This window comes from Chenopodium album, chromosome 14, assembly GCF_948465745.1.
Source record: "Chenopodium album chromosome 14, dcCheAlbu1.1, whole genome shotgun sequence".
Classification (NCBI taxonomy): domain Eukaryota; kingdom Viridiplantae; phylum Streptophyta; class Magnoliopsida; order Caryophyllales; family Amaranthaceae; genus Chenopodium; species Chenopodium album.
This window is the reverse complement of record NC_137847.1, coordinates 52,158,653-52,174,599: the sequence shown is the minus strand read 5'-3', so window position 1 is coordinate 52,174,599 and position 15,947 is coordinate 52,158,653. Positions and strand designations below refer to the sequence as shown.

At 30.8% G+C, this 15,947-nt stretch overlaps 1 protein-coding gene and 1 long non-coding RNA gene across 2 annotated transcripts; both read left to right on the top strand.

The window, feature by feature from the left end:
* The first annotated feature begins 96 nt into the window (after positions 1 to 96).
* LOC145577526 (uncharacterized) lies at positions 97 to 2,339 on the top strand. The gene is made up of 3 exons (XR_014098818.1): positions 97 to 339; positions 2,082 to 2,210; positions 2,307 to 2,339. It is a non-coding gene; the product is annotated as an uncharacterized LOC145577526 (long non-coding RNA).
* An 8,618-nt stretch (positions 2,340 to 10,957) lies between these two features.
* On the top strand, positions 10,958 to 15,947 carry LOC145577506 (cysteine-rich receptor-like protein kinase 7). The gene is made up of 7 exons (XM_081634991.1): positions 10,958 to 11,813; positions 12,997 to 13,134; positions 13,225 to 13,346; positions 13,630 to 13,840; positions 13,961 to 14,198; positions 14,322 to 14,472; positions 15,235 to 15,947. Exons 1-7 carry the CDS (start codon positions 11,015 to 11,017, stop codon positions 15,562 to 15,564), a joined length of 1,989 nt encoding a protein of 662 aa, XP_081491117.1. The 5' UTR covers positions 10,958 to 11,014; the 3' UTR covers positions 15,565 to 15,947.

Below are 15,947 nucleotides of genomic sequence, written 5' to 3'. Positions count from 1 at the left end.
GGTGACGATGGTTCCACAAGGTAGCAATGGAAGCCGTTGTGCGTTGACTGGTTGCGTGTTTGACTATGACTACGGATGCCCCAACGATCATAGAGTGATTACTAATGGTTCCGTAATAGGGTGTAGAAGCTCGTGTGACGCGTTTCATACAAACGAGTCTTGTTGTACGAATGTCAATGACTGTGAACGTAATAGCTTCTCGGCTGGCTCGTTAATCTTCAAAAAGGGCTGCCCTCGCGCTTACCATTATGCCTTGGATGTTGCCAATTCTACCTTCGTCTGTCCCAGCCCTCAGACGTCGTATACCGTTACGTTCTGCCCGTCACCTAGCCTCGCCAGGTGCATTCATATGACTTTTCTAGTTGCTTTTTTCTTTTTACTAAAATACTCCCTCTGTTTTTAAATACTTGCTCAACTTTTGCATGCGCAGAGTTTTAGGAGAACTTGAAAAAAGTAATAAAATATAGAGGTAGTGGGGTAGGTGGAAGAATAAAAAATTATAAAAAGCAAAAGTAGTGGAGATAATTGAAGGAAAGAGAATATGAAATTAATAAAATATGATTAATGTTGGGTCCACTAGGTGAGAGAAATAAATTAAATATTGTAAAAAAATTCCAAATAAAGAAATGGAGCAAGTATTTAAAAACCGCCGAAAAAAAAAGTGGAGCAAGTATTTAAAAACGGAGGGAGTATCATACTTTATATGTCTTTGAATGTTTTTTCTACTTGACTTGTTTTTTTACAAAAACTATCCAAATAGGAGGAACAATGAGTAGCTAGACACAGATGATTTTTTTTTTAAAAGGTATAATTGCACTATCTTCATACCGTAGAATGTTTGACGAGGTCGATATTAGAAATAAAGTTGGACTATAGCATATAATATGCTAATTTCATCATACTTCATAGTCTTTTTTTTTCTTTTGTAAGTTTCATACGAATTACTCCATAGTTACAGTTACGTGTATTCCATATGTTTGGATTTTTAAAATTTTAAAAGATAAAGATTTATGTATTTTAAGCTTAATATAAAAGGTCTAAAGAAATAGTCATAATAAATTGTTTATTAAATATATGAAGTATTTTTGTAATAACTTAGTTGGACCACATTTAACAAAGTAGTTATAATTATACATTAATGTTTTTATTAAATTTAATTTAGTAAGTCCAATCCAAAGAAATAGTCCTAGTGTAGGTAACACAATTTTATTGACTACGTTCTATGAATTGTTTTCTAGTAATTTATATTCACTACTTTATTCAGGGTGGTGTGTGAGCCGTTCCAATCATTGTCAACTTCATTATCACCAACTTCTACAACATCACTTTCTAAGAGTAAGTTAAAATTTTTACTTGCTAATAATTTTTATACGTATGGCATATTGGTATCATAAATTTGGCAATTGAAATTCTCATTTGAATTTTGCAAACGTTTGAGGGATATAGAATAAGAAAGCTGATTAGATTATTGTTGAATAAAGTTAACAATCAACTATAATATTAGATGTGGTTGACTAAATGTGAATAGAAATAATAATATGGCTAGGTTTGATTGACTAGAATAATTGAAAAGTAAATACCAAGATTATGAGATTTAATTGATCAAAAGTGAACAAATAATAGACAATGGATTAATATAATAAGAGTTTTATTTAGAATCAATACTGTTAGATCAAGTGAGACTCTTATTTAAAAACAGAGGTAATAACTAAAACACTCATACATATATCAGTTTTATGTACAATTGAGACTGTACATAAATAAATAACTAATGCACCTGATCGATTACGGTATCTTATATTTCAAGCTTTAATTGTTGTGTATAATGATACTCTATTACGTTGTGTAACTTACCTCTTATAAAATCTTAATCAGTGAAATCTAATGTAGCTTTATTGCTTTAACATTATGTTGTGATTTCATTTCATATGAACTTCATCATGTTTAATCTCAACAATCCACAATTACTATACATGCATTTTTTTTTTTAAATTGTAGAGAGAATCACAATATTTAACCAATTAAGTTAGTTGACATCCTCATTAGTTACATACAGTGATTGTGGTGAATTCAACATGCAGGTGATGTCAAGAGGAAGCGTACTATTCTTTTAGTTAGTTTACCAATACTCGCTGCAACATCAATTATGTTGCTGTGTGGAGTGTGGACTAGTATGCGCAAGAGGAAGGCCACCAAAATATCTAATTGTTGTATGTAAGGCTTAAACTTGGACAATAGACATGCACATTGTTAACCAGCTTTGATAACTTTTTTTTGGTTTATTTATTGTTTGAATCTCTGTTCAGTGGAAGTGTGTGAGATTAAAAATGCTGTAATAGACTCATTGCAATTTGATCTAAACACGATTCGAACAGCAACAAACAACTTTGCTGCAGAAAACAAACTTGGAGAAGGCGGGTTTGGTGAATTTTACAAGGTAATATGTAAAACATGATCCCAATTTTATTTATTTATTTATTTTTTATATGATCCCAAAATTTTGTGTCATTTGATTAGCCAAAAAAATGAAAGAAATTAGACTTTTATGATATTTTCATGTAAAACATGCTTGCTATGTGGCATTTAAGGTAAGTATGTAAAGTTGTAAACATGCTTACTAAATTCCGATTTTACATGTGAATATTATCACTAAATTTTCACCCACCACATCCGTGAAAAGAAAACAAGTACAATTTAAATTGAGGATTATCACGTTACAAACTTGATCTATAGGGGAGAATGATTAAGTATTGACTTTCGATGATGAATTCATCCTCTGAACTATATGTCATTCTCCCATTTTTCGTAACATTTATTTGAGGTTTTTTTATTATTAGGGAAAACCCGAGAATGGACACGAAATAGCTGTCAAAAGACTATCAAAAAATTCCGGACAAGGAGCTGTAGAGTTTAAAAATGAAGTTGTTTTGGCTGCAAAACTTCGACACAAGAACTTGGTCAAGCTCTTAGGGTTTTGCGTGGCAACAGAAGAAAAGATACTTGTATATGAGTTTCTTTCTAATTCAAGCTTGGACAAATTTATATTTGGTAATGACGAAGTATTGAGAAGTAAACAAAACAATATATAATTGTTAATTTATGTATTGGCTCCTCATTATTAGTTGTTTGTAATGCAGATCAAAAGAAGCAAGCATCTTTAAATTGGCAAATAAGGTGCAATATTATAGTTGGTATTGCAAGAGGGCTTTTATATCTTCACGAAGACTCCCCGCTTAAGGTTATTCATCGAGATCTAAAATCAAGTAACATATTACTAGATGAACATATGAACCCTAAGATATCAGATTTTGGCCTTGCCAAACTGTTTGGAGTTGGTCAAATTCAAGGTGACACTAAAAGGATTATCGGAACTTAGTAAGATCTCTAACCTTCCCATAATTTTTATAATCTTGTATATAGATAAAGAATATAGTAAGTAGCACTTAAATTATATAGTCCCTTCCACTTTTATATACGGGTATAAAACTTAATGATTATTATCTTTCTACACTTATATTTCAAGAACAAGAACTTATTTTCAAATACTTTCCATTTAATGAATTGTGCTTTTATATATATATATATATATATATATATATATAAAATGAAAACTAGCTCATAATTATTTAATGGTGTATCAATTTTTTTTTAACTGTTGATTTTTATATTTAATTTAAATGAAAAAAAATATGATCTTATTAATTAGGTTAATTTTCTTATTTTTGAAATACAGTGGTTATATGGCTCCAGAATATGCAATAACAGGTCATTACTCTGTAAAATCAGATGTTTATAGTTTTGGAGTCTTAGTTCTTGAGATTGTGAGCGGTCAAAGAAATAGATTTTGCAAGCAATTGCAACTTGAAGAGGCATTACTACATCGAGTAAGTTTTATTTTATAAGGGTTCATGTTTTTTTTTTTTTTTTTTTGAAATGTCAATAACGTATCTCTTGTTTATTGCATAGGCATGGAGGTTATGGAATGAAAACAGGACCTTATATTTTGTTGATACAACATTAAAAAATGACTTTCCAATAGATGAAGTAACTAAATGCATCCATATTGCTCTACTATGCATCCAAGATGATGCCGCCTTAAGGCCAAGAATGAGCTCCATTGTTGCAGCCCTCAATGGCCAAGCCGTTTGTCTCCCAAAGCCGAAGCCACCTAATTACTTTGGTACTAACATTTTAGAAGATAATGATTCTCTAGGTAGTGTATATACAGGAAATAAGACGATTACAAATTTGTATCCTCGCGATTAATTAACCTATCTCATTCATTTTTTTATAATTTTATATATAGATAGATACTTCCTCCGTTTTCTTTTACTTGCAACACACCTTTTAGGCACGTAGTTTTAGGAGATGATTAGTGAGGGTAAACGAGCGATTTTATCAATATAATTTTTACACGAAGATTAGAATAGGGTTAAGTATCATTTGTAAAAATTATAATGAATAATTTATCCGTTTACATTGCATAAACCCAACCTCAAAACACGTGCCACAATGCTGTGTTGCAAGTAAAAAGAAACGGAGGAAGTATTTTTTTAGTGTGGCAAGTCATATGGTGCGGCAGGGGTTACTTTATATACTGTATATATGCAAAAAAAAATGTACTTAATTTTTATGGTAATACAATAATGAAAAACAGAAGAAGTATATAAAGAGTAATCCGTATTTTTGGAATAATACTACGTAAGTTAGCATGGACAGGTAGTGTTAAAAAAAAAAGCATGGACAAATTGGATTGGAACACAGTCACTCAACCATCAGTGTTGTCTCTTGGCTAATTTAACGTTACATTCCAATAAGTATTTTAGCCGTATAGAGGGTATGGAACAACATGAAACATGCGTTCCAGATATATAGTCCAATGTAACCAAGAGAAAGTGGCAGGCTTATCAACTTATATCAATTATCACTTTCACATATCATAGTCGCAAATTCGCAATAACCTCATTGGATTTTGGATGTTTCTACTATGGTCCACTTTATTTGGACCATCACTATACTTAATTATCATTGGTCGAATTTTTAATTTTTTTTTAACCTTGGTCAAACACAATTTTTAGTATTTTCCTTTTTTAATTCAATTTTTATTTTCCAAAATATAATTATTGAATTTCTGAAAATTATTTTATGATTTTCAAAATTTATTTATTAAAATCAGTTTTTAATTAAATAAAAAAACATTAAATTAAAATAATCAAAATCAAAAAATTGTTCATCAATGTTCTTCATTATTCATCATTGTTCTTCAAGTTTGTTTATCCATGGATGAGATTAACCACCATTATGGTAATCTTTAATTTGTCCCGTAAATACACTCGCACATCAATGAAAATTGAAAATATGCATCGATTTACATATTATATGTGAAGAGTTCATTCGAATTTTGGATTCATGTATGAATCTGGGAATGTATTTAATCCTAAAACAATAAGTGTTAATTGGATAATCGCAAACAAGGGATGAAAAATCGGTCATTATATATATGTATGCGAAAATAAAAAAAAAATTAACAATTTTTCGAAATCTGGGTTTGTGAGCTAATTGGAGAAGACAACGATTTTTGTTTTGGAATACTTGTTTGATCCGAAAAAAAAAATATAGTTTTCGATTCTGTTTGCATATAAGGTATTAACCCAAATGCTAATAGGACATTACCTATAAAACGCAATATTATTGTTTATTTGGTCTACGACCATACGTTATTTTGGACATTGTTAATAATTAGTTCATATTGTGCATGCATTAGTATCCTAATATTTTTCTTAATTGATAGCAAATAGGATCGTGGTCCTCAATTCTCATTCACTAGCCAAGTCACAATTTACATATACCAAGTTTGGTATCAATGATCACTTATATATCAGCTATTGTGGTTTGATTTCTGTATGCATATTTCTCAAAATTTTAACTCTCAATCAAACCACCTTTAGAGCTATTCTAATGACAACCTAATTGTCAAATTAGATGATTATCTTCTTATCTATCGTGTGACCCAATGGTTGGATTACTTGGATACTAGTTTGTTATTAATTTAAATAATGAACCGTCTTCGATTATTATTATAATTTTACAATAATTAAGGAGATTGAGACCAATTCTAAATATATAAGTAATGTCACATCCTAATATTGGACGAATCCCATATAATAACCAAATGAAAAAAAAATGTGGAGATGAGCAATTACATGGCAAACTTTTTTTTTTTTGGAAAGAATACAATGACAAATTGTTAAATATAGTAAATATATTTTTGTATTTATAAATTAGGAAAGCCAATATTCAACCCCTTATATTTAGGCTAAATACATACTACTATTGCTAGTTTTTTCCTTATAATTAGGACATATCATGCTTCTGTTTTGTATATACATGTATTCTAGTTTTATTAATGATAATGGAAAATATTCTTTTTCCTATTTGTCAAAATAGCGTTACATGTTAAATGTGATTTTTTGTATTTTGTTTTTTACCCAATGTTTAGTACTACGACTCCGCGAGTATCTTTTTTTTATTAGTTTAGTTTTATTTTTAATTTATAGTCTATATTTTATGTGTCATAAAAATTAATTGATAACAACACTATTGTATATCATTGATTTATTTCCTAAATAGTACATTAATTACTATAATAGAATATTTGAAAAAGATTTGGACGAGAATTTATATGGGATAACTTATGTTTCATTTAGTAACAATATTTCCTAAAAATAAGCAATCAACAGCCATCATATAGGCAATATTCTTCAAATAGATCTTAAATCTAACACATTCCATTGTTAATCTAAATTTCAATTTTGATTGGTTGCTTTAAATATATGATTTTTTTTACCTTATAGAAAGATGGTTTAAATTTCAAATTATTACACAAACCAAAAAAGAAAAATTAATGTCCAAACCTATATAATGAGCAAATTGGTCAAAGGAAGAAGACGCAATTTTAGGATACAAAGATATATAATGAGCAAATCGATTAGAGGAAGAAGACGCAATTTTTTTAAAAATATTCTTCTCATAAACCTTGTTTGATACGTAGAACACAAGTGTGATTTTTGTGATCTGTTTATAGTTCAGGTTTTAACTTATGTGTACTTTGGTTATTACCTAAAAAACAAAGTTTATTGAGTTTGAAGAATGAGCATATGTATTTTGGATATTGTGAAAATTCCAACTTTATGATTTTTTTTAACGTGGAGATGAGGGAAACCAACATTTTGATTTTATTTTACGATAAGCATGTCAAAAAAATCAGAAAATATGATCTTATTTTAGAAAAAAAAAGACTTAAAGTGTTTCCTTGAAAAAAAAAGATAGATTTAAAATCATAAACCTTAATTAAATTATGGTATTGTCCTAATTTTATCTTTTTTTTAGGGAAAGTACGTAAATTTTTATCCTAAGATTTTGTTAAGATTCTATTAATCAAATTGCGTGAAGAAATAACAAAATCTCAGGAAAATCTAAAATTTGAGGGAAAGTAAATCATCTATTATCCTAAGATTTATTAATATTCCATTTAATAAATTTTATCCTCTTTTTAAATTCATTTTACACGATTGTTTATCAAACATTCCAGATTTATTGCATTATTAAAAATATATATTACTATAATTCTAGGCGCGATAAAAATCAATAATTTTACAAAATCATAAGATATGTCGACAAAATCAATAAGATATATATTCTAATATTTAGATTATATTAGAATATAATCTTTTGAAATTTGAAAAATATACAGATTTTAAAATCTTCTATACAATAATAATAAGATAAGAAATTAGAAAAATATCCTTATTATAATTGGTGATTGAAATTTTTTTAAATAATATTTCTAATGTTAAAAGATATCCTAAAAGATATTGATTCCATTATATTTATTTTTATATATATAATCATTAAAATAGATTCATTTTAATTTTTGTACATGTTTAGCTACAAATATTTTGCAAAGGTCGTAAAGTACTTTAAAATAATTGGTTATTTCTAACATAACGTATGACCATAGTCGTTTAATATTTAAAATGTATATAATAGGTAATGTCCAATCCGTATGTAGGTAAATTCCTTAAACACAAATACGATTTGGAATTCGTTCTCCTTTTTTTTTTGATCAAACAGTGTTTCGAAAATCATACATTTTCTAATTAGATTATCTTGAAGAAAGTAGATTACCGAATTAAGAAAATAACAAGATATTAATGAATTATAAATCAGTAATGGTAATGTCCAAAAGAACTTGATGTCATCATATGTTTTTAATAATTACAATTTTCATAACAGGTAATGTCCTATCCTTTATTTGGGTAAAACATTTTACACAAACAAGATTTCAATTTCGATTTCCCTTTTTTTGGATCAAACAAGGTTTCGAAAAAATAATGATGATGTTCATGACAAACCCCGATTATCGTAAAACCTAAAAATTGTTATTTCGATTATATAAAATCACCGTTTTTGCAAACATTGACTGATTTAGTACAATCCAAACCTATTATTTAGAGATTTAAATCGCTGCCCAAATTCGCAACGACTTCAACTTTTTGATATCTTGAAATTTCGCATTTGCTTTTTGAATCGATCCATATTGTTATTCGCTTTCGATGCGCAAGTGAATTTAATGGACATAGATCATGTGTTTGTGTTTAATCTCATCCATGAATGAAAAAACATGAAGAACATTGATGAACTATGAAGAACATTGATGAACAATTTTTTTATTTGATTTTTATAATTTAATCGTTTTTTTTATTTTATTAAAATCTGATTTTAATAATTAAATTTCGAAAATGTAATTAAAATGATTTTCGTAAATTCAGTAATTAAATTTTGGAAAATAAAAAAGAATTAAAAAAGGAAATAACTAAAAATAAGGTTTGACCAAGGTAAAAAAATAAATAAAAAATCAGCCAATGATAATTCAATGCAGTGATGGTCCAAATAAAGTGGACCATAGTAGAATTTTCGTTGGATTTTTAGAGTAAAGAGAAATTGAGAATTGCACTATGTAATATTTGACCTCAACCTCATCAATCTTTATTTTCAGTCACAAAATTTGATTATGTGCCCAAATAATGATATTGGTCCACGGACTATTATGGATTTATGGACCATTACATTTTTTTTCAAAGGATGTGCCAGCAATGTTAGCCAAAGAAGATAAAACCCAAAATTTCTAAACAATTTGTAACCTTGTATCCCAAACTAAAGAATAGTATTACATACCGTCAAAAAAAAGGAAAAGAAAAGTATTACGTGGAAATTTCAAACAACGGTCAACTTTGGAAACCTACATAAATTTATTTCTAATATGACCAATTATGTTACATTCAATCTCTCTTGTCACCCTTGTCGTGCAAATGAACCTGTTTCTAGGTACTTAATCTATATTAGGCAAAAGCCAACGACCGCTCCGGAGGCATTGGATAAACTAACTAATAGTAGAAAGATTAAATTAAAATGAATATTAATTATACCGAGCAACGCGTGATTTTGTCATGATTTCCCAAATTAATACCATTTTAGACAATATTTTAAATGTTTATCCAACGCCCCAGGGGCGTTCGTTAGCAAGATCCTCTATATTATAATATACTCCGTATTTAATTTTATTTTTTTTGACAACCATATTTTATAATTTTGTATTGAGATACTTCTACCAATATTTCATTTTTTTTTCTTTTTGAGAGAGAAATTAGACCTAGGTTTATTATTACATTTAATTTTAGTATGGTTGAAATTGGTTTTATGAAAGAGACCAATTTACCATTTTCATGTCCATTAATTTAATAGCATCATTGATTAGAAGGGGTGAAGTTCTCACCATTACTCTTTTTTCACATCATATTAAGTGATTCCTTATCAATACGTATTATTATCAAAGATTTTGTTTTTTTCGAACTCTTCTAGAATGGTGCAACTTGTCATATATGGCCACAACTTTTTTTTCTTTCCGAATTGAATATCCTTGATATATTTCATACCCTTCAACTTGTGCAACTAAAAACTTGTAATAATCAACTATGAAATCGAATTATTTCTTCGGCTATTTCAATTCTCAGCTCCTTTGTCATTTGCATAGAAAATGAAGTACAAGCATTAATTATCACCATTACCTTAACTAATCTCGATCTCTATCGTTCTTTTACTTCTCAACTTCTTTATATCGATCATTTCTTTCTGTGATAGAGTAATACCGGACTGCATTAATATCAAAGTATATATTAATATATGTATATCTAGAGAAAATATGGATGGTGTATCTGTGATAGAGTAAAAAGCTAAGTCATGAAATACATTTTATGCACCTAAACACCACCCTAAAGCTCAAAATATGTTACAAAAACAGAAAGAAATAGAGAGAAATTAAAGGAGGATGCCCCGATTTCTCATGATGAGAAACAAATTTTGTTTCTCACGTGGCATTTTCGTAAATAAAACAACTTTATTCAACTTTTTTAACTGTGGGGCCCACAATACTGAAAAAGTTGTTGATTTATTTACGAAAATGCCACCATGAGAAACAAATTCCGTTTCTCACCATGAGAAACAGGGAATTTCCCAAATTAAAGCATGTAATTTAAATATAAGGTGACGTTGTAGTTTTATTGTAACTTTCTAAAGTGGTCTTGTAATTGTTGCAATATTAAGGGACATGAGATATCTCTCTTTTCATTTGAAGTCCCCCAGTTAAATTCACTACTACTTTTTACTCCATATTTCGTTCATTCTCACATCTTTTATTTTGCTATTAGATATTATATACACTATCTTTTTATACACGTACTGAATTTTTAAAATCCCACCTTCCATATATTAAAGTCCAAAACTTAACTAAAACTATGTGGCAATTAAAGAAATTGAGTTCAAAGACAAAAGAAGGGTACTCTTCTCAATACTATAAAGCAACTTATTTTTTGAGCCATCTCCATAAACTCAAACCACCCACACACACTCCCCCCTCCTCCCAAAAAAAAAAAAAATAAAAAAAAAAAAGAGTGAGATGGCTAAAAAAATAAGCTGCTTAATAGTATTCTTCTCAATCTATATGACAGTTATTTCCAAATCAGTAAATGTTGATATATTATGGAGATCTAACTGCCCAAACAACACCATGTTTGCTAACAGTAGCCAATATGAAGCCAATCTAAATACCCTATTTGTTTATCTCTCTGGCAACGCCACCAACCTCGCCGGCTTTTATGAAGCTGTTTCTAACAACGGCAACACTTCAAGCGAAACAATCTACGGTAACTTTCTCTGTCAAGGGGACTTAGATCCTAGATTGTGCTACGATTGTGTTATCGCTGCCACCACCAAGGACTTCCCTATGACACGGTGTCCCAATCGTAAAGTTGCCATTTTATGGTACGAAGGTTGTATGGTAAGGTATTCAAACCAATCATTTTTTGGTAAATTGGACGAGATGCCGGCAGATCAAATGCAAAGTGTTGACCATGTAGAAGGGAACATAACCCATTATACCGAGCTTGTGAATAACATGATGTCTGTGATTGCTAATCGTGCTCCATTTGAAGGGTCACAGAAAAAATTCGCAACATACATCACAAATTTCACAGCCTTCGGTACATTATATGGGTTGGGACAGTGTACGCCTGACTTGAGCCCCAATGATTGTAAGTCGTGCTTGGAGAACGGTGCTTCGAAACTGTCGACGTTGGTTCAGGGTGCACGATATTTTCAGCCTAGTTGTTTTGTCAGGTACGAGTTATATCCGTTCTTTAGTTTATCATCGCAACCCCCTGCACCTTCACGAGAATCTCCAGCAAGTGACTCAAGCGGTACGTTAATATCGTTTTCGTTATGAAATATATGCATGCTCATAATTTTAATACTTCCGTATCTTTTTCGTTACGATATACTTAGTGTGTATATTATTTAGGAAAATTTGTTCAAAACTATCTTATAAAAATCAAATTTTGTTGAAAATCATCTTCTAATTTTATTTTATTTATTGTCAAAGCACGTCTCTTTTAATTTTTTTGTTAAGTCCACCACTCCTCAGATTCCGACTATTAACTTGCATTTTCGACATTGAATAGTATGTGCACTTCATGTAACCCGCTTAACCCTACTTTTCTTTTATTTTTTCCCCCTTTTCCCTCCATTCATTCCCCTCTTTGAAACTCCTCTGCTTCAAGCAATTACGGGAAGTGGTGGGACTCAACAATTTTTTATTATTTTTTTTAAACAGGTGTGTTAGTTTTGACAAAATATATTCTATAAGAGGAAATTTTTTAAAAAAAAAATTAGTTTTAAAAAGGTAGTTTTCAACTAATTTTCCTACGGAGTATTATTTATGCAACTTGACCCCTGAACCAATGGACTTCATAAACAGATAAAATAGCTTGCAATTTGTTATAACTTAATTTGTTTTTATTTCAAAATTTACAAACTTTTCCCAAAGTCTAGTAGCTGAACCATATTAATCCACCACTGGCCCACTGGTATGAAGGTTTTACCTTAAGAAAATTTGTGATCATAAAGGTTCTTTTTAGTAGGTCTTTTATTGTAAAGATCCTTTTATTAAAAAAGTTGGCACAAAAGGTCCTTTTATCACACTTAGGTTGTGGCGAGGGTCTTTTAACTTGATTCCGACCATTGACTTTTTTCCTGGCCAAATAAAGTCAACTGTCGAAATCTAGTTAAAGAACCCTCGTCACAACCTAATTGCAATAATAGGACCTTTTGTGCCACCCTTTTTATTAAAGGACCTTTACAACAAAAATGCCTACTTAAAATGACCTTTTTAATAAATTTTCCATTACCGAACAAATAAGTTTTAGCTTAAGAAGAAGTGTTCTCTATGTTTATTGAGGAAGTACGTCGTGGTTATAAAATCTGCTGATTAGTGACGTATTAGCTAGTGAAATGGATCTATACTGTCAAGACTTCTTATAAACACAACTTCTTATTGTACATACATAACTTAATTAATCGGACTGGCTTATTTTATCTATGCAGGACATAGAAAAATATCAGCCAGGATCATTGCCAGCATTGTTGCTCCAGTTTCTGTTATATCATTGGTAGTACTTGCTTTAGGAATTTGCCTTATTAGAAAGCGGTCTAAGAAATATGGTATTCTCCCGCCACGAAATGGTAAGAACACTACAAAAGTAACATGAACAAAGTTGATAATATTCATTTTGGTGATAGTAACACTTCAGTAATTACTGTATTGTGGTGCAGAAAATGAAGGTTTCATTACTGTTGATTCCTTGCAATATGATTTGAGTTCACTTCAATTAGCAACTACGAATTTTACCGATGAGAATAAGTTAGGTGAAGGTGGATTTGGTGGTGTATATAAGGTGAGACCCTAACTTATGTTAAGATCATATGTAAACAAAAGCTATAACTTAGAATTTGTTATACACCCGGTTAATTTTCTCATTAAGTTTTGCTCATTCAATAAATGAGCAAAAATTAATGTGTAAATTACCCGCGTGTACAGAATAGGCTCTCGCTATATCTTATCGCATAAAAATTTGTGCATAGTTGGCTTGACAATTAAATTGGGATGGAACGAGTATGGATATAATCGCTAGGACTTGTCATGTTGATTAGTAATCCATTTTTGATTTTTTGGTTCAGGGTACTCTATCAAATGGACAAGAAATAGCGGTCAAAAGGTTATCAAGAGGTTCAGGGCAAGGCGTACAAGAATTTAAGAACGAGGTTTTGTTGGTGGCCAAGCTTCAACATAGAAATTTAGTGAGGTTACTTGGATTTTGCATAGCAGGAGATGAAAAACTGCTTGTGTATGAATATGTACCCAACAAAAGTCTTGACTTCTTCCTTTTTGGTATGATATTCTGTGACCTGTATATTATATGCTCTAATATATAGATGAAGTCAGATTTTTATGATAATAATGCATGAAACTGATTATTGTTTTGTATTTTGCTTGCTTGTATACAAATAGATCCGGACAAACAAGCATCACTGGATTGGGAAAGACGCTATGAAATCATAAAAGGGATTGCTCGAGGAATGCTTTATCTCCATCAAGATTCTCGGCTTAGAATCATACATCGTGATCTTAAAGCAAGCAATGTGTTATTAGACGTGGATATGAATCCTAAAATTTCAGACTTTGGCATGGCTAGGATTTTTGGAGTAGACCAAACCCAAGGAAACACAAGCAAAGTTGTTGGAACTTAGTAAGTATATATTTCTTCAATTATGTATTCATATGCAAATTACCATGGATTAAATCAAAACGATCTATAATAGTGTAATTAATATACATAAATCCTAACACGTAGATAAATTTTTTCTTGCAGTGGCTACAAGTCTCCAGAGTACGCAATGCAAGGACAATTTTCCGTCAAATCAGATGTATACAGCTTTGGTGTACTAGTGTTGGAGATTCTTAGTGGCAAGAGGAATGTTGGTTTCTACCAATCAGGGGAGGCCCGAGACCTTTTAGGCTATGTGAGTTTTTATAATTTGCCTTATAAAGTGTTTACTTCTTTCTTCTTCAATCAATGTGAGACACTTACATGTGGTGATACTTGGGAGACCATTCTCCAACACTCCTTCTCACATGCATGTAAGACCCCTTTATAATTTATCTCATGTGATTTTTCGGGCTAGAGTGCTTCTTCACTCTCCCTCACATGGACATACTTTGACCCATTGAACTTTAGCCATTTGAGGTTCCATATCGCGAGCTTGACTCTGAATATCATGTCAAATACGGGTTTAGGCCGCACCCGCAAACCAAGAGAGAAAGTTCACTTCACAAGTTCAAGGTTTCATCCCAAAACCATATAGCAATAGGAGGAGTAGCCTCTTAGCCTCATAAAGTGTTTAACTCTCTTTTCTTCAATCAATGTGGGACACTTACATGTGGTGATACTTGGGAGACCTGTTCTCCAACAGTATATGTTGTTAAAATTATAATGAGAGAGATGAGAGAAGGGAAACAACTGAATAACTTTATGTATTCAATCCATTGATAAAAGTACTACATAATAACATATATATAGTACAAAATAACTAAGCTATAAGTGAGGAATATGATCTCATGATCATTGATCATGCTAACATTAATCCACTAAACTAACCCACTATTATTATGACTCTACTAACACAAACTAAAAGTAGAGTATATTACTATACATTAGTAGTTAACTAACCACTAACAATTTCAAGCAATTATTCCAACATATGTCACTCTTGTCGAATTTGTAGGCATGGAAGCAAAGGAATGATGGGGCACCCTTGGAATTTGTGGATCCAAATATAAGGGATTCGTGCTCGGTAAATGAAGTCCTAAGATGCATACACCTTGGCTTGCTGTGTGTTCAAGAGTCAGTTGACAATAGGCCTACAATGGCAACAATAGTCCTCATGTTAGATAGTTCCTCCGTCTCTCTACCAGTACCACAACACCCGGGTTACTTTATCATAAATAGGACAGGATCAAACTTTGGAAGCTCAGTTTTGTCCGATCAGTCAACTAGCACCTCTATGCCTTGGTCTGTGAATGGCGTCTCTATCTCTGAAATGGACCCGAGATAGGGGCGTGAATCGATAAAAAGTTGTAGTACAATAGTTTTATTATCTCCGATCCATGAATATCATGCTATCTGAGTAATAATGAAAAGGTAGCGTTAATTAAGCATCGGCAACATAGTCATGCGTGGCTATAGATATCGTCAATTAATTAAAGCATGTTTTATTCTATGGGTATATGCATAATGTGTTATGCAACTTATTTATTGTTCCTTTAAAAAGAATGTTTTTCGTTTTCATCATAATAGAATTTTCCAAATAAATATTGTACTAGTGATTATCTATTGATCACCATTTGCTTGTTATTAATTAATAATAGTTCGTTAAGTAAACAATGAACCACATACTAAGGAGTGACATACAATTATTAGACTTCTTCTTCGACTTCA

What these genes read in the sequence shown, in the direction of transcription:
- LOC145577506 (XM_081634991.1), top strand. Translation starts at nt 11,015, where the DNA reads ATGGCTAAAAAAATAAGCTGCTTAATAGTATTCTTCTCAATCTATATG. An exon ending in TCCAGCAAGTGACTCAAGCG is followed by an intron (nt 11,814 to 12,996) that starts GTACGTTAATAT and finishes TTATCTATGCAG; the next exon opens with GACATAGAAAAATATCAGCC. An exon ending in TATTCTCCCGCCACGAAATG is followed by an intron (nt 13,135 to 13,224) that starts GTAAGAACACTA and finishes ATTGTGGTGCAG; the next exon opens with AAAATGAAGGTTTCATTACT.